The sequence below is a fragment of the Tachyglossus aculeatus genome, chromosome 4 (assembly GCF_015852505.1).
Source record: "Tachyglossus aculeatus isolate mTacAcu1 chromosome 4, mTacAcu1.pri, whole genome shotgun sequence".
Taxonomy (NCBI): Eukaryota; Metazoa; Chordata; class Mammalia; order Monotremata; family Tachyglossidae; genus Tachyglossus; species Tachyglossus aculeatus.
Window position 1 is genome coordinate 80070202 of NC_052069.1, and position 19346 is coordinate 80089547.

A 19346-nucleotide genomic window follows, 5' to 3' on the forward strand; every position below is an offset into this window, starting at 1 on the left:
GTCAAAGAAGGAAAAAACCAGACTGTATATACAGCTTCACCTACTCCAGCCAGAGATGCTGATAAAACTATAGGACACTAGAGATATGTGACTGGAGACAAAACCTATGTGCAGTCCTCTAAGGATCAAATCCCTCCAAAGACATTTTCCTTAGATCACTAACAAATTCTTGAAATACCAACTTTCCCTCCTACTTAAACTAGGCTCACTGAAGAAAACAAGAATTGTGTTTTATCTGATTATCTTGAAGCTAACCCAATGCTTAGTACAAAGCTTGGCGTATATTAAGGACTTAAATGCCACAATTATTATTATCACTATTGAAATAAAAAAGGTAAATGGGCAGTTTGTCACTATATATATCAATTTCTGAGGAAAAGAGAGATATCTGTCCAGTGATGCTTCAAGAAGATGATCAGTAGAACAGTATGAAATACAGATTGAAGCACGGAGAGGCTGGAGGCACAGAGATCAGTGAAGAAGCCGAGACGCAATCTAACCACGATATGATAAATGTGTGTGGCCAGAATGATAGCTGTGAGTGTAAAAAGAAAAGGGCAGATCTGAGAAATATTATGAAGGACAAAAATTAGCAAGATTAGCAGGTGTTAGAAGGTGAAGGCCCCTTTCCAGTTTCTAGGACTCTACCAATCTATGCTACAAGAGGGAGAGTCAAGCAGAGGCCTATCCATGCCATTCCTAGCTCGGGCAGTGGCTAGCGAGTCCAAGGCAATCTGCTACAAGTCAAAATTCACCCATGTTCGGCAGCAGTGGCACAGGAGAGAGTCGAGGGCAGAGACTCAAGTTTACTGCACAAAAGGTGGCAATGGTAAAACAATTCTGTATTTTTACGAAGAAAACTATGTAAACACTACCAGAATGATCGCAGGTGGAGAGTGGGGCATTCTGGGAGAGATATGTCCATGGTGCCGCTATAGGACGGAAACGACTCGATGGCATAAGACAAGACAAGAAGGTGGAAGAACCAATGACAGTGAAGAGTCAAAGACTGCCACAATTGCAAATCTCTGGGATGGGGAAAGTGATGATAGACAGATAGGGGAGTCAAGATAAGGTAGTGGCTAGGAGAAGGTTAGGTAGTGGGTGGGAATGAGAATTTTACTCATGGACATGCTGAGCTGGGGTACCATTTCAACTGGAAAAGTGGGAATGTTCAACCCTCATGTCAAGAACGGTCAATTATCCAAGTCAACAAGGCACACTGGGATACATCACTACTGAGCAATGCCTTCAGGCTGGCTTTTCCCTAACTTCTTGTAACGTCAACACTGGCAATTTCAGAAGCAGAAATTTGATTCTCTGTGAATTCGACAGAATCTTAAAATGTAACCCCACAGCACTTACGTGTATATCCGTAATTTCTTCATTTGTATCAGTGTCTACTTCCCACTCTAGACTGTAAGCTCATTGTGGGCAGGTAATATGGCTCATATTATTGTGTTGTACTATCCCAAGTGCTTAGTTTAGTGCTAAGCACACAGTAAGCACTCAATATGATTGACCAATTGATTGATGTAGTTCAAAACCTACAAATATTCACTTACCTTTCTGGATTATATATTTTTAATGCATAACAACATACTGGAATGCCAAATGAACACCCATCTAGACTATCAGCTCACTGTGGGTAGGGACTGTGTCTGTTATATTGCACTCTCCCAAACAGTACAGTGTTCTACCCACAATAAGCGCTCAATAGATATGAATGAATGACTGAGCCTAGGTTCTGATGAAAGTCTGTTCATTAATTTGTATTTTTGAGTCACGTGAACTTTTATTTCGGGATTCCCCTGGTGGCTCTGATTGGCTAGGGGGACCCTGACAGAATTTTTTTTTTAAAGAGGGAGACCCATCCAGGGGTCCCCAGAAGTCTCCCAGACCAGGAAGCACCATTGTAAATTGCTTTAAACCCTCTTGAGGTTTTGGGCTGGCAAGTCCCTTGGCAGTGCCCTGGTCTATACTTAGCCTCTGAAGAAAAAGAACTACAAAATTGTGGCTGTGTGAGAATTCATTCTAAGTATCAGCAAGAGTAAATGATGAGAAACTGTGACTCCCCACTACAAACAAAAATATTTTGTCACAATTTTGAAATTACCTTCCTTCAAAAAAATTATAGACAGTGATTATTGGGGCCCTAGCTGCACTGTCAGAAGCAAGTACGGGATCCATTAAACAGTGTTATTTGCTTAAGAGAGTCACCTATGTCTGGGTCTCAAGAGAGATATTAATAGTAGAAAGAAAGGGCTCCCAAGTGCTATCTCGGAGCAATCCCCAGGATAATTTAGGGAGGGAGCAAACAGATAGTCCAAGGGGACAGTGTTGCTTAGTAGATATAGCATGGGCCTGGTAGAAGGACTTGGGTTCTAATCCTGACTGCCACATGTCTGCTGTGTGTCCTTGGGTAAGTCACTTCACTTCCTCTGTGCTTCAGTTACCTCATCTGTAAAACTGGGATCAAGACTGTGAGCCCCATGTGAGACAAGAACTGTGTCTCACCTGATTGGCTTGTATCTACCCCAATGCTTAGGACAGTGCCGGCATTTCATTCATTCAATCGTATTTATTGAGTGCTTACTGTGTGCAGAACACTGTAGTAAGCACTTGGGAAGTACAAATCGGCAACATATAGAGACAGTCCCTACCCAACAAAGGGCTCACAGTCTAGAAGGCATTTCACAAATACCATAAAAAAAGATAACCCTGCACACAAAGTGAAAAATCTTTCCTGTACAACAAAGCTAGGGCTACTTCTCCCCAGAACTATATCAATGGGAACATTCCTAATCTCATTACCTAAACTTGAACAGGCAGGGATTAAAGAGATGGACTTTCATTTGTTCCTCTAAAGAACAGTAATTATCAGTAATTTCTATGAGCAGTAATAATAATATAATAATATGATGGTATTTGTTAAGCGCTTACTATGTGCAAAGCACTGTTCTAAGCGCTGGGGGGATACAAGCTGATCAAGTTGTCCCACAGGGGGCTCACAGTCTTAATCCCCATTTTACAGATGATGTAACCGAGGCCCAGTTAAGTGACTTGCCCAAAGTCACACAGCTGACAAGTGGCGGAGGTGGGATTTGAACCCATGACCTCTGACTCCAAAGCCCGTGCTCTTTCCACTGAGCCACGCTGCTTCTCTGAATTTAGGAGAATTTAGAGATCACCCATCTAAATCAACTGAACTGTAAGCCTAAACAACACTGGAAAAATCAGCTTCTACTTGGATCCAAAATGAAATGCAATAAACTTGGAGTAATTGAAGTCATTCAAGTCCCCAAATCATTATTACTTTTATATGCCACCTGGTATGCTTCTGCTGACTGAAACTACACTTGTTACAAATAAAGGAAAGTTTTATTACATTTCAAATGCACTTCCTAAATATCTGAATTATTTTTTGATGTTACCATCACGTAGATAAAAGCTGGACTCTTATCTGTAGCTGGGCTTTTATCTCTCTCATGTATTTCAACTGCTTTAAGTCATTTTGCACATTACAGTTTCTTGTGAAGTTAACACCAAAGGAAAGAGTGGCAACTTCAAAAGGAAATAGTTATTTGATTCTTTGTGAATGCTATGGAAGTTTAGAATATAATTGAAAACCTGCAAACATTCACTTACCTTTCTGGATTATACCTTTAAATGCATAATTATATCCTGGAAAGCTGAATTAAATCTAGATGCTGGTAAAAGTAGGTTCATTAACCAGTATTTTTTGTCACATGGACTTTTATTTCACCAAATAAATTTCAGACTAATCTATGATACTGTAATTGATTTCTTCTGTAAATTTGTTTAAAATGCATTGTTATGAAATTGTTCAAATACACCAAAACCATTCTTCTAATAAGGTTTACCACTATGTATAAATAAAAATTCCTTATTTTTAGGAAAGATATTGGAATTTATCCACAATCAAGCATTTTAAAATTTTAAATAAATTTTGTTACTAAAAAGCTTGGGTTTTGCTCCTGATTTTTCTTTACTCTTTTTGAAAATTAAGCGAATGAAACACTAGTTAACAATACTTGGACTAAACAACATGTGCATTTTGGAAGTAAAATGTCAGTATTTTACTAACATTTTACTTACATTTTAAAAATTAATCAATTGAAATGAAAAGATCCTTAATGCTTAATATTAACTCAAAACATTTCTCACACTTAATATATATATATATATATATATATATGTATATATATATGACAATAATGCCTTCTGAATTTCAGTCTGGACAGATTTTACTTCTGAAAATAATGATCACAGTTTACTCTATTCCCCCAAAGAAAGTATGATGTTAAGTTTAAGCAACTAAATCATTAAATAAATTAAGAGCATTAAAATGTAAGAGCTCATGGAGAATATGATGGATTTCAGGGGTCTTCCTTAAACAAACCTGGAATTATCAAATTATTACTTGGTAGAGAAAATTTGGGTGCACTTCCTATTGCTTCAGTTTCTGAATTGCATTCCTTGTTCACTATGCAATAAAAAGTTTTTTCTTTTTCTTCAGGAATTTTGATAACATGCCCAAGTGTTAATGCATTAAATCTGTAACATAGCATTCAAAAGTACACAAAGCTACTATTAATACTAATTTTTAAAAGCATCATTAATAATACCAAAAAGAGTAAGTTATATTAGACATAAAAGGGCTCTAACCACTTTGTCCTCCTGGTGTGAATGTCCACGAAAGCAAGTAAGAAAGGACAGAAAAAGACAAAAGAAAGAAATGAAAGAATTACTTCCATTCTGAAAGCAAGTAAGAGTTATCAATAAAATAATAAGAATTTAAAAAAAAGCTACAATAACATTTTACTTTACTTTGGAAAATATGAAATGAAAAAGACAAACATCAATTTTATCTAAAAGAAAAGACGTGTATGCTGCATTTTTATAGAACTCATTTTTAGACTGTAATGAGACACTAATAATACTTTCTAGAAAAAGCATTTAATTACCCAAGACAAACAGAATGTTTAGTTGCAAAAGGAAAAAAAAAGATATAGTAATAGTAAGAAAAAATGGTTTGGTGTGTGCAAGTGCATAATCATTCCTGTTTAATATTATTTATATCACATTCATCTTTTCATCCCTAGTAATCATGTTCTCATTTAAACTACACACATTGTTTCTGAAAAATGATTTAAACCCATTCAATCAGAAATATTTTTGGTCTTTGTAATTAAAGAGATTTTTAGAAGTGGATAAGACCATTCTTGGAACTAAGAATAGTGAAGCTTATGCTTCTCTGGGCAAGGAAAAGTATATGGGTATAAAAGTTTTGACTGACATGTTGAGAACAAAATAACTGCCACATAAATATTTTACAATAAAATCGTAATTTTACTCACAAATTAAATCGTTCAATTAGGTCTATGACCAGGTGCCCAGTTATGTTGAAAAGTAAAATCCTAAAAGACTGAAATAACTTCCCAGAGCTTCCCACTTCTATTGTTTCATTTAAAATCATAAAGTGTTAGTATTTTGCACAATTGTTCAGAATGAAAAGATATTTTACTTTTTTAATGGTATTTGTTAAACACTTACTATGTGTCAGGCACTGTACAAATAACTGGAGTACATACAAGCTCATCAGGTTGGACACAGTTCACGTTCCACATGGGGCTCACAGACTTAATTTCCATTTTACAGATGAGGTATCTGAGAACCAGAGAAGTTAAGTGACTTGTCCAAGGTCATACAGCAGACAAGTGGCAGAGTCAGGATTCGAACCTAAGTCCTCTGATTCCCAGGACCATGTTTTATCCACTAGGCCATGCTGCTACTAAGCATTTACAGGGGCTTATTTACACAGGATTGTACAGTGATTTATGTATTTTTCTTCAGGACTCTAGCACTGAGATAAATTAGTGGAGTCCCATTTATGCAATGGTTACTAAATCATTCAACCTCTCCGGTTCTATATCTGACAATGTAGTAAGGCAGAGATGGCATTCAGAAATTGACAAGGAATCCCTACTGGAGGCAGTGTAGCTTAGTGGAAAGAACATGGGACTCAGAGTCAGAAAATGTGGATTTGAGGCCCGGTACGGACACAGATTTTGGTCAAGTCATTTAACTGCTCTGGACTTCGGTTTTCCATCTGCAAAATGGGGATGATAGACCTTGAGCCTCATGTGGGAGAGGTACTATGTACAACCTTGTAATCTTGTATCGAACCAAGGACTTCATAAATGTCATTATTATTTCTTAGTAAACTGAAGTAAAGATTAGCTGAGGTTATTTTGAAGTAGATCATTTTGCAATTCTGTTTATCCACAAAATCGTTAACATGACAGAAGGACCGACTTTTGTTTAATCGACCCGTGAATTTTGACAGCCAACCTTTCACTTGAAACAGAGTCATTTCATTTGAAAAGCAAGTTGCTACCGGGTACCTCATAATCAAAGGAATCTGATTTAGGTGGTGAACATCCCTGATGGTTGAAATGAGATGTAGCAAGCACAGCTACATGCACTTCTAGATCCAACTTAATTTCATGCCTGGACCATGAAGAAGCTAAGCAAATACTGTCAGCTGAAATAACCAATTAGGATGTATAAACAGTGATGGAGCCTTAATCCATGAAGGTTATGGATGAGCTTAATCTAACCACCCCTGAATTTTGTTTTATTCTCTTAAAATAGGAAATTAATAAAACCAAAGATGCAAAAACTGAACCTAGGATTTCCCAGATAGCATTTAAAAACTAGGGTAAGCTTGTCTCCTAAATTCCCTTTGATTGACATATACTTATATATGTTAATATATAGAGATATACAAGTATAGGTAAACCCATATATTATCTCTCTGCTGTATAATGAATTTGAGGGCATGCTAAGCATTAAGCCAGTTACTTTAAGCCTTTTCTACTTGTTGGCAGCATTGCTTGAAAAAGAAAATATACTTAGGGCTTCTCTGAATCAAAAGGAAGGTCTTTCTCACCACTGCCAAAAAGCATTTTTTTTTTTTGTTTCCGGTCAATATTCCAAAGCTAATGGAAACAATTTCAATAAGCCTTATTCCTTTGCCCACACTTCAACATTTCATGTCTAAACAGCTGACTTTTTTGCCTTCTTTTAATGAATCATAGGTGTTGTGACAAACCCTCTTCTGTGGCTTCCTTGTGTAACCCAAAATTTTTCACCCTGAGTGCCCCCACTTTCTGGAAGAAGAAAAAAAAACTGGTAACTCTGGGTTTCAAAGCCTTCCATTAAATAATTTCTACTTCTACCATTGTAGTGAACTGTGGATGACTGACAATTCAAAAAAAACAAAAACCTACCAGTCATTATTTGGATCGCTTATTGTACTACATATTACTGGGAAGGACAGGACCAACACAGGCAGAGAAATGCATTAATTCCATTCAATATCCCAAATGGAAACAGTTGCAAGAGCTAGTAAATTTTTATGGGTAGCCAGATTTAAGTAACATCTGCCAAATTACAGTTCTTTCAGTGATTAATATTTTGGTTTTATCAATAAAAGGGAGCATGCACATCATTATGCTATTATTTTCTTGTAATGTGCCACAAATTATTACCTTCCAACAATTCAAAATACCTTGGCTCAAATCGACTTTCTTTTCTAGCACTGTAAAATTACAATATGCCTTTCCTCAGTGAAAACACACAAAAAGATGAATTTTGAAAAATATTCATAAATCAAATGTTCATCTGTATCCAAATGCTTCATTTTACAAAATTATCTTTAGTTTCAAAAGGATAATAATAATTATGGTATTTGTTAAGCACTGTTCTAAGTGCTGGGGCAGATACAGGGTAATCAGATTGTCCCACATGGGGCTCACACTTTTAATCCCCAAGGATCAATCTCAACAGTTTCAATCTAGTTAAACTAAATTTAAATTTTTAAATGAGAGTCATCAAAGTTTGAATCTTAGGGTAATTATATGTATGACAAATGAACTTCCAATTAGAATCAACCATTTTACAATTGCAAAAGGAGAAGATTTTCAATCTAATAACACAACTGCTTGTATATGGTCAAGTACTTGCCTTTGACATAGGAAGAGGACTTATAGCAAAAATAACTGCAATTACTGTTTTTACAAATCTTACTGCAATGCTAACTTGAGCTGGTTCTGAAATACATTTATTCTCCTTCCTCTGTATCTTTAATTTGTCCACAAGAGGAAGCTGATTAATTTTATAGGGATGGCTTTACATGAATGAACTACAAAATTAAACTAAATGTTTATTTTTTCTTACTTTAGTAAATGATTGTACTAATCAGATGATAAACAACTATATAATTAAATCGTATATAGACTATGGTGAGGAGTTTGATGTTCATTCATTCATTCAATCGTATTGAGAACTTACTGTGTGCAGTGCACTGTACTAAGCGCTTGGGGAGTACAAGTCGGCAGCATATAGAGACAGTCCCTACCAAACAACGGGCTCACAGTCTAGAAGGGGGAGACAGACAATAAAACGAAACACGTAGACAGGTGTCAAAATCGTCGGAACAAATAGAATTATAGCTATATGCTGCATGCACATCATTAACAAAATAGAATAGTAAATATGTACAAGCAAAATAAAGAGAGTAATAAATCTGTACAAATATATACAAGTGCTGTGGGGAAGGGAAGGAGGTAGGGCTGGGGAGATGGGGAGGAGGAGAGGAAAAAGGGGACTCAGTCTGGGGGTGGATGGGCAACCACTGGAGGTTTGTGAGGAGTACTGAATCTACTGAATGTTCTTTTCTAGAAAAAAGACCTGAGCACCAGCGCGAAATATGGACTGAACTGGGGAGAAACTGGAGGCAGGGAGATCAGCCAGGAGACTGATTCAGTAATCAAGGCCAGATAGGATAAGTGATTGGATCAGCGTAAGAGCAGTTTGGATAGAGAAGAAAGACCAGATTCTAGAGATGTTGTGAAGGTAGAACCAACAGGATTTGTTGACACTGAGTATATGTGTGGAATGAGTGAGATGAGTAGAGGATAATGCCAAGGTTACGGTCTTGTAAGACAAGGAGGTTGGGTGCTGTCTACAATGATGGGAAAGTGATGGGGAGGAGAGGGTTTGGGTGGCAAGATGCTGAGTGTTTTGTTGTTTTAGACATGTTTAGTTTGAGGTGTCAGCAGGACATCCAAGTAGAGATGTCCTGAAGGCAGGAGGAAATATGAGACTGCAGAGAGGAGAAAGATCAGGGCGGAAGATTTAGATTGGGAATTTTCTGCATAGTGATGGTAGTTGAAGTCACTGGAGCAAATGAGTTCTTCAAGGAGTCATAGATGAAAAATATAAGGGGACCCAAAACTGAACCTTGAAAGACTCCCACAGTTAGAGGGTGGGAAGCAGAAGAGGAGCCTGCAAAAGAGGCTGAGAATAACTGGTCAGAGAGAAAGGAAGAGAACCAAGAGAGGACAGTGTTAATAAAGTCAAGGTTATACAATATTATGGAAAGCAGCATGGGACAGTGGATACAGCATGGGCCTGAGAGTCAGAAGGTCATGGGTTCTAATCCCAGTTCTGCCACTTTTCTGCTATGTGGCCTTGGGCATGCCAATTCACTTCTCTGTGCCTCCGTTACCTCATCTGTAAAATGGGGGTTAAGACTGAGTCCTATGCAGGACAGGGACTGCATCCAACCCGATTTGCTTGTATCTACCATGGTGCTTAGTACAGTGCCCACAAACAGTAAGCACTTAACAATACCATAATTATTATTATTAATTATTTCTAGGAGAAGGGATTTGGTTGTCTACAGTACTAAAGGCAGTTAAGAGGTTGAGGAGGATTAGGATGGAGTACAGGCCATTCATCTGATTTGGCAAGAAGGAGTTCACTGGTGACCTTAGAGTGGGCAGTTTTTATGGAGAGAAGGGAGTGGAAGCCAGGTTGGAAGGAGTCAAGGAGAGAACTGGAGGATAGGAAGTGGAAGAAGGGAGTGTAGACAACTCACTCAAGGAGTTCAGAGCGGAATAGTGGGAGAGAAATGGGGAGGGAGCCATATGCTCAAGGGAGGGTTTTTTTGTATTTTTTTAATTAGGATGGGGATACATGCACGTTTGAAAGCAGTAGGGAAGAAGTCTTTTGAGAGTGAACAGTTAGATGGCGGTCAGGGAGGGAAGAAGGGAGGGTGACAGTGTTTCGATAAGGTGCAAAGTGATGACAAATCCAAATAGATAATTGAACATACATTTGAAAAAGTCCATTTTATTAAGTGTTGATTGTAGCTATAAGTACATCTCCTCCAAGAGGCCTTCCTTGACTAAGCTCTCATTTTCCTACTCTATCCTTCCCCACACACTTCTGCATCAACTATGCACTTGGCCCAATATCTCTTAAGCACTTGATACTCATCCCACTCTGAGTCCCAACTGCACTCTACATATCTTTACATTCTGCAATCTCCCCTATCTGTAACTTAGTCTACTGTCTCTCTCCCCTGCTATACTTTAAGTTTCTTGAGGGAAGGAATCATGTTTTATCGATTCTGTTGTAATGTACTCTCCAAAGCACTTAGTACAGTTGGTCTTCACACACTAATTGCTCAATTATTACCATTTATTGATTGATACATATGTGCTAGAGATACCTGATACATTTTTATCGACTCTCCCAAGTACTTAGTACAATGCTCTGCACATAGTAAGCACTCAATAAATACCACTGATTGCTTGATTGTTTTTGTAGGACTTTAGGGGGTGAGGAATTAAATCAGAAATGGTCAGCTGGAGGTGGGCTTTCAAGAGAGATAATTGAATATGGGGATAACTGTGGTACGTAGGATTTGGGAGGGAGGGAGGGAAAAAGAGATTGCCAAGCATGGGAACATCATGAATGAGGAGTTGGAGGCAGGAGAGTCAGAAGCAATGTCCAGTTAGAAGGTGCTTGGAAGGAAAGAAGAGAGTGTGTTGAGGAGTAACCAATGAAGAGAACAGATAGGTATGGTGGGGACACATGGTGAGATCCTTTAAGCCAAATGTGAGGGGATTTCACTTGAAGTGGTAGGATATGTAGAGCCAGTTGGAGACTTTGAAGAGCAGAAAGATGAATGCTGAGGGATATTTCAGATAAATGATCTGATACATGTAGAATTAGAATAATAACAATAATAATAATAATAATAATAATAATAACAGTGGTATTTGTTAAGCTCTATGTGCAAAATACTGTACTAAACACTGCAGTAGATGCAATATAAGCCAATCAGACACAGTCCTTGTCCCAAATGGGGCTCAAAATCTAAGCGAGAGAGTGAACAGGTATTTATCCCCATTACAGATGAGGTAACAGACACAAATAAATTAAGTGACTTGCCCAAGGTCCATGCGCTAGCAGCTAGGCCATGCTGCTTCTCCTGTTATACGATAGACTGGAGAAGGGAAAGGCTGAAAACTGAAGGAGCAGTGAGGAAGCTAACAATAGCCTAAGAGTAGTGTCTGAGGCTTGTGCCTGGATGATAGGCATTTGGGTGTGTAGAACAACCGGCAAGATATGGCAGTAGACCAAATGTGAGATTTGAAGGAGAGTGGGGAGTCCAGGTTGACATGAAGTTTGAGGATTTCTGGGAAACAGAGGGTAGTGGTGTTATTGACAAAGAGGAAGGTTGAAGACTGTAAGCTCCTTGTACTCTCCCAAGCTATTAATATAGTGCCCTGCACACAGTAAGCACTCAAGTACATTTGGTTGAAGGACTGAGGAATAGGACAGAGGAAAAACCCATTAATGACCTTGGAGGGTACAGTCTCAGTGACATGAGGGGGTCAAAAATTTAACTGTAGTGGGTCAAAAGGAGACTTTACCTCGTGGCCAATCCCATGGTGCCAGGGACTCAAGTAAATGGAAAGTGGCACCACTGAGCTACACACTTCCCATCAGTCCTCCTTAGCTATACCCCAAATGTGCTTAGCAGGGGTATCAGAAGCAGCTGAATCAGTCCCCTGAGCTTTCACAGCATTGATTCCAGTTCCAAATCAATTTGATTTTCAACTCCTAGAAGGCAAGCACTGAGTCTGTGACTCCCAAGAGTTCCAAGACCGGTTGGCTCATTTTGCTTTATGGAATGTTAATCAGGTGAATCCTGGAAAATGATCCCATAAAAGAGCACTTTATAAAGCCTCTTGAATGGCTCTCTGCAAACTTCATTCTGCCAGGATGCCCAGACCACTTCAGTAAGGCAACTAAACGCCTCTTATGCAAATTGCAGCCCCATCCCAGACTCAATCAATCAATGGTATTTTAGCACTTACTGTGCGCAAGACAGTGTTCTAAGCACTTAGGAGGACAGATATCCTGGCCCTCTCCGGTTCCCCGGCCTCACCAACCCAGCCCAGTGAATTCCACACAGCATGAGAATTGCAAGTGGCTTTCTAGGAGAGATGCCAGATCTTCCGTTCAGACTCAAAGCCTCGTAACAGTGAATCTTTTGTATTGGGCTGCCACAGTGTTACAAACAGAATTCCCATTTCCATATTTTGGAGATTGTAAAATGAAAATTGATTTTTCTGGAAATTTGGATCTATTTATACTCCACATCCTTTTAACTATGGATTTTTTTTAATTGATAGAGCACGATGAAAGTCTAAAACTTCCAACATTCAGAGGAATAGCCACCAGGAACAGCAGTTATTTCCTCATTATATTCTTGTAAGCATCACACTTTCCAGACCATTCTGAGGCTTCCAGAGGGACTTTTTATGGTACTTGTTAAAGGCTTGCAGTGTTCTAAGCACTAGGATAGATGCAAGGTAGTCAGGATGGACACAGTCCCTGTCCCACACGGGGTTCACAGTCTTAATTCCCATTTTACAGATGAGGTCATTGAAGCCCAGACGAGTTAAATCACTTGCTCAAGATCACACAGCAGACAAGCAGCAGAGCCAGAATTAGAACCCAGGTGCTTCTAACTCTCAAGCCTGTGCTCTATCCAGTAAACAACACTGCTTCTTGACTTTAATTGTGGTCCATTTAGTGCTTAACATGGGTCAAGCATGGTACTAAGCACTGGAGTAAATAAAATAATCAGGTCAGACCTGTTCTACCTGGGTCTCAGAGTCTAAATGATTTTGCTGGTCAAATTAATTAAGAGTTAACCATTCCTCTGAAAACACCTGCCAAGTTTGTGAGGAGTGGTACTTACATTCAGAAGACTTGTTGCAGATCAGATTAACTAAACATTAACCATTACTGGAGAAAATTGAAGATCCTAGATTCATTCCCCTCCCAGACCTTCCTAGGTTTCTGAAGGGATCACTAACAGTAATAGCAGCAATGGTACTTAAGGACTTATGTGCCGAGAACTGTATTAAATTCTGGGTAGGTACAAGATCATCAGGTCAAATACAGTTCCTGACCCACGGGTGTCTAAATCTAAGGAGGAAGGGAAGACAAATTGAATCCCCATTTTACAGATGAAGATACTGAAGCAAAACAGAAGTAAAGTGAATTTTGCTTGTATCTCCTACTAATTCCACTTTATATTCAGTTTTCCACCCTTAGTTCAGAGATAAAAGGACTTTAGGCAATTTAATGGAATACGGAAGCACTTTTTTAAAAAGCTTCATGGTAATAATCTGATCATATTTTACTAGGTTTAATTCTAGGGGTAATGGAAATGATGGGTAAAAATTAAGTAAAAGGCTCTGTCCATTTCATAATTCAGATTAATTCAGCTATGATCACTAGTTTAGGAATTAAATTCCAATGAAGATTATTTGCTGACCCAAACACTTATCATATCCAACCCTGACTACTGAATATGCCTCCTCACTGACCTGTCGGTTCTCACTCCCCATTTCAGTCCAAACTTCACTCTGCTGCCCAGATCATTTAAAAAAAAAAGTGTTCAGTCCACATTTCCCCACCCCTTAAGAACCTCCAGTGGTTGCCCATCCACAGCTGCAGCAAGCAGAAACTCCTTATCATTGGCTTTAAAGCACTTAATCAGTGTACCTCCACCTCAACTTACCTCACTGATCTCCTACAGCCCATCCCACTCACTTCACTCCCCTAGCACCAGCTTGCTCACTGTGCCCTGATCACATCTCTTCCACTGCCGACCCCTTTTCAACATCCTCCCTCAGGCTTGGAACTCCCTCCTTCTCCGTATATGCCACACAACCAATCTCACCACCTCCAAAGCCTTAAGGTTGCAACTCCTCCAAAGGGCCCTCCCCAATTAAGCCCTCTTTTCCCTGACTTCCTTTTCCCTTCTGCATCATCTTTGCATTTGGATCTGAGACATTCTGAACACCTGATATTCACCTCACCGCACAGCACTTATGGGCACATCCATTATTTATTTATATTAATGCCCGTCTCCCTCTCTAGACTGATAGCTCACTGTGAGTAGGGAACACGTCTACCAACTCTGTGTATTTTACTCTCCCAATTTGCTTTGCATAGTGCTCTGCACTCAGTGAGCATTTAATAAATACTATTGATTGACTGATTCAGTATCCACAAGCAATAAGCAAGAGTTATTTCCCCTCAATCAGTGAAAAGGCAATCAAATTGAATTTGCTTTGCATCATATGGCTTTTTCACCTTATTATTATAATTATTATGGCATTTGTTAAGCACTTACTATGGGCCAGGCACTGTATTAAACGCTAGGGTGGATACAAGCAAATCGGGCTGGACGCTGTCCCTGTCCCATGTAGGGCTCACAATCTCAATCCCTATTTTACAGATGAGGTAACTGAGGCCCAGAGAAGTGAAGTCATTTGCTCAGGTCACACAGCAGACAAATGGTAGAGCTGGGGTTAGAACTCATGTCCTTCCAGCTCCCAGGCCTGTGCTCTACCAACTGCACTATATTTTTTCAAGCAGTGTAGCCTAGTAAAAAGAGCAATGGGTCTGGGGGTCAAAGGACCTGGGTTCCAGACCTGGCTCCATCACTTGTCTACTGTGTGACCTTGGGCAAGTCACTTCACTTCTCTGGGCCTCAGTTCCTCATCTGTAAAATAGGGATTAAAACTGTGAATTCCACGTGGGACATGGACTGTGTCCAACCTGATTACCTTGTATCTACCCCAGTGCTTAGCAGAGTGCCTGACACATACTAAGCACTTAAACAATTTTTAAAATATCAAGTTGAAATTTCAAAACAGTTATGAAATTTTAAAATTGTACACTTCATTTCAGCCCTACTCCTGGTGTTCCCGGAAAAGGGGAGCAGGAGAGGAAAGTGGCAGTAGTGCCCCTTGTCTGAAAGAGGAGCAAGAGGGAAGACAAGTTAAGAATGAGACAGTGGTAGTGGCACGGCACGAGCAGGTCAAGGGATGAAGAGGATGTAGTAGGTGGGCATTCCACAGACCACATTTAGAAGGATCTGTAGGGTATTTATAAAGGGAAAGGAGTGGGTGATGGGCTGTGATTCTAGGGAGGGACAGCTTCAGGTAGTGCTGAGAAACAAGGACAGGATATGGTGAGCAGAGAGTGGAGGGCGGGGGTCTTAGTGAAGTCCTGTAGCATCCAATCCTGCTCCTCTCTGACTGTAGCTTCTAATCCCTGGTACTTTTAGTGCAGCTTCCTGGTATTTTAAAGGCTGCAATTTAAGATGATGTGATTGTTTGCGGGCTGAAATCACGGACAGACTCAGCCCCAAGCTGTGGCGTGACACCTCAGAATTCCTCAGGTGGAAGAAGTGGGTTTTCTTTCTTCCCATAGGGATTACGTGGGCAGATGGAGAATAGAAAAGCTATTCAGGGTCACCTTTCTGCTGGAGGAGGCCTTGAGATGTTATTTACAAGATGGGAAGTAGGGGGTAAGGGGAATAGTAAAAGGGGAGCAAGATTGATATTTATACACAGGAGGTAAAGAGGGTTAAGGCTCAGAGGTGGGGCTATGAACGGCTGCAAAAAGAGCATATTATTTGTGTATAAACTCCCTTAACAAAAACGATTGCTCTATCTCTCTCCCTCTCACCCATCTTGGCAGAGAGAGAGAGGGAGTGTGGGTAGTGGGAAGTTCTTCCCAGGTTCGGAAGCCCAATTTATCTTTCACTGGGCCAAAGACTATGTTCCCCAGACATTCCCTTTTTAACCAGTGAAATACAAAAGTAGAAGAAGCGGGCGGGTCTGCGTCTCCAATCTGGATGTTAAAACCCACGTTCTTTTTTTTAAACAATTATGGTTTTTGCTAAAGCAAAGCATAGAAAAAGACCTTCGGAATATTGGCCCCAAGATGCTGATCTTGCCGAGATTAGGGTTAAGGAAGGAGTTCAAGCAATCTCTGATATACAAAAGAAATAGGCAACAGAAGAGGAACTCATCGCTTCCCGCTTTGCCAAATGGGACTAAATAGGAAAGAGCTGCATTCTCATATTGTCTTGCCAAACGGAGAGAGAAGCAAAACAAAAGGGGAAGAGAAACTGTTCGGTGTGGAAACTTAGGAAAGGGAGTTTCTCTTACATCTCAGTTATTCGTCATCACAATACTACTCCCAATCAACCAATCAATGTTTTTTACTGAGCAACTACTATGTGCAGAGCACTGTACTTAATCAATAGTATTTATTGAGTACTTATTACTGTGTGCCAAGCACTGTGCTAAGCAATTAGGGTGAACAATCAGCACTTAGGAGAATACAGTACCCAACAAGACAGTCTGTAGACATGTTCCCAGCTCACAATGAGCTTTTTTTAAAAAAAAAATGGTATTTGTTAAGGACTTGTTATGTGCCTGGTAATAATCTGGTTGGACACAGTCCCAGTTCCACATAGGGTTTACCATATTAATCCCCATTTTACAGATGAAGGAACTGAGGCACAGAGAAGTTAAGTGACTTGCCCAAGTTCACTCAGCAGACAAGTGGTGGAGCCGGGATTAGAACCCAGGTCCTCTGACTTTCAGGCTTGGGTTCTTTCCATTAGGCCATGCTGCTTCTCCTGCAGAAGGGGAGACAGATCACATCAAGGTGACCAATGTCAGCAGGTGGTATGGATACTCCTGTCATCTGAGGTGATAGTGCTCCTCCGGATTCTCATATAGAAAGGTCTCGTAAAAAGCTCATGGGGAAGTGAATTTGGGGCTAGGCTTTATTGGTATGACCCGTGATTAGCTAATCCTTCTAAAGACACTAACCATGGGATATTCCCAGATACACACAATCTCTCTGATAATAATAATGGCATTTGTTAAGCGCTAAGTGTCAAGCATTGTTTTAAACACTGGGGCAGATACAGCGTGGCTCAGTGGAAAGAGTAGGGGTTTTGGAGTCAGAGGTCAGGGGTTCAAATCCCCGCTCCACCAATTGTCAGCTGTGTGACTTTGGGCAAGTCACTTAACTTCTCTGTGCCTCAGTTACCTCATCTGTAAAATGGGGATTAAGACTGTGAGCCCCCCGTGGGACAACATGATCACGCTGTAACCTCCCCAGTGCTTAGAACAGTGCTTTGCACATAGTGCTTAATAAATGCCATCATTATTATTAGTATTATTATACAATCTAATCATTGAGTGCTTACTGTGTGCAGAATCAATCAATTGTATTTATTGAGCGCTTACTGTGTGCACAGCACTGTACTAAGCACTTGGGAAGTACAAGTTGGCAACATATAGAGATGGTCCCTACCCAACAGTGGGCTCACAGTCTAGAAGGGGGAGACAGACAACAAAACAGAACACTGTACGAAAGTTGGATGCAGTCCCTGTCCCTCATGGGGCTCACAGTTTTAATCCCCATTTTACATATGTGGTAAACGAGGCCCAAAGAAGTGAAAAAGACTTGTCCAAGGTCACATAGCAGGCAGGTGGCAGAGCTGGGATTAGAACCCAGGTCCTCCGACTCCCAGGCCCATGGCCTTTCCCCTAGGCCAAGATGCTTCCCAATTGGCTGATTCTGGCCATTCAATCAATCAATCAATCGTATTTATTGAGCACTTACTGTGTGCAGAGCACTGTACTAAGCGCTTGGGAAGTACAAGTTGGCAACATATATCACTCTCTCAGGCTTCCTTTTGTCCCATTCATTTTCATCACAAAGGGGTAGTGGATAGAGCATGTGCCTGGGAGTCAAAAAGGTCTTGAGTTCTACTTCCAGCTCTGCCACTCGTCTGCTGTGTGACCCTGGGCAAGTCACTTCACTTCTCTGTGCCTCAGTTACCTCATCTGCAAAATGGGGATTGAGACTGGGAGCCCCATATGGGACAGGGACTGTGTCCATGTCAATTTGCTTGTATCTACACCAACGCTTAGTACAGTGCCTGGCACAAAGGATTATTATTATTATTATAAAGTGCCATCGAGTTGTTTCTGATTCATACAGAGCATGGATATACTTTCATGTATGTATACTCCAAGGATATACTCCATGGATATACTTTCTCCGGCACAAAATAAGCGCTTAACAAATACCATCATTATTATTATTGTCATTATTACTGAGCCCTTTATGTTTGACAAAACAGCCAGGCACATTTTGGAGTAATTATCTTGGAATCCTAGAGTTGGAAGGAGCCTGGAGAGATCAACAGACCCAATCTCTAAGGGGGAGTAAGTAAACCATCCAGGACAGGTGTTTTCCTCTTCTTTTCTTAAAGCTCTCTCAGGATGAAACTCATCAGCCTCTTCGATGGTCTATTTCAATTTTCTATCACCTTCGTAATAACAATAATAATAATAATGATGGTATTTGTTAAGGGCTTACTATGTGTGAAGCACTGTTCTAAGTGCTGGGGGGTTTACAAGGTGACCAGGTTGTCCCACGTGGGGCTCACAGTCTTAATCCCCATTTTACAGTTGAGGTAACTGAGGCCCAGAGAAGTTAAGTGACTTGCCCAAAGTCATACAGCTGACAAGTAGCAGAGTAGGGATTAGAACCCACGACCTCTAACTCCCAAGCCCGTACTCTTTCCACTGAGCCATGCTGCTTCTCTAAGAGGTCTTTCCCGGGTCCAGCTAAAATATCTCCTACTTTAATTTAGGCACATTATATTTTACTAGACTCTGTAGAAATGGGACATCCTCACCATTAAACTACTTTAATACTCATCTTAATACAATAGCCAAGGATGACGAACACTTTTCCCTCTAGGTTAAACAATCCCAAATCCCTCACAATACCTATTTTCCAACACTTGGATTATTTCTGTCTTTCACCTGAACTTCAATCTAAAAAGCAGCAGCATGGTCTAATGGAAAGAGCACAGGCCCGGGAGTCACAGAACCTGGGTTCTAATCCCAGCTCTGCCACTTGTCTGCTGGGTGAATCACTTAACTTCTCTGTGCCTCAGTTTCCTCATCTGTACAATGGGGATCAAATAATGTGCTCCCTCCTATTTAGACTATGAACCCCCCTGTGGGACAGAGACATTACTGACTCGATTATTT

The 19346-nt window shown here is 40.2% G+C and overlaps 1 protein-coding gene across 33 annotated transcripts in view; it reads right to left on the minus strand.

Moving 5' to 3' along the window:
* The window catches only part of RIMS2 (regulating synaptic membrane exocytosis 2), a 748658-nt gene that overhangs the window by 560990 nt on the left and 168322 nt on the right, over window positions 1-19346 (minus strand). For 21 of the 33 annotated variants that reach the window (XM_038744914.1, XM_038744876.1, XM_038744874.1 and 18 more), the window contains one exon: window positions 4690-4701. The exons of the other annotated variants lie outside the window; for them this stretch is intronic. In XM_038744914.1, coding sequence (XP_038600842.1) covers window positions 4690-4701 — 12 coding nt within the window. The remainder of the gene's footprint in view (window positions 1-4689; window positions 4702-19346) is intronic. 33 annotated transcript variants of the gene reach the window in all.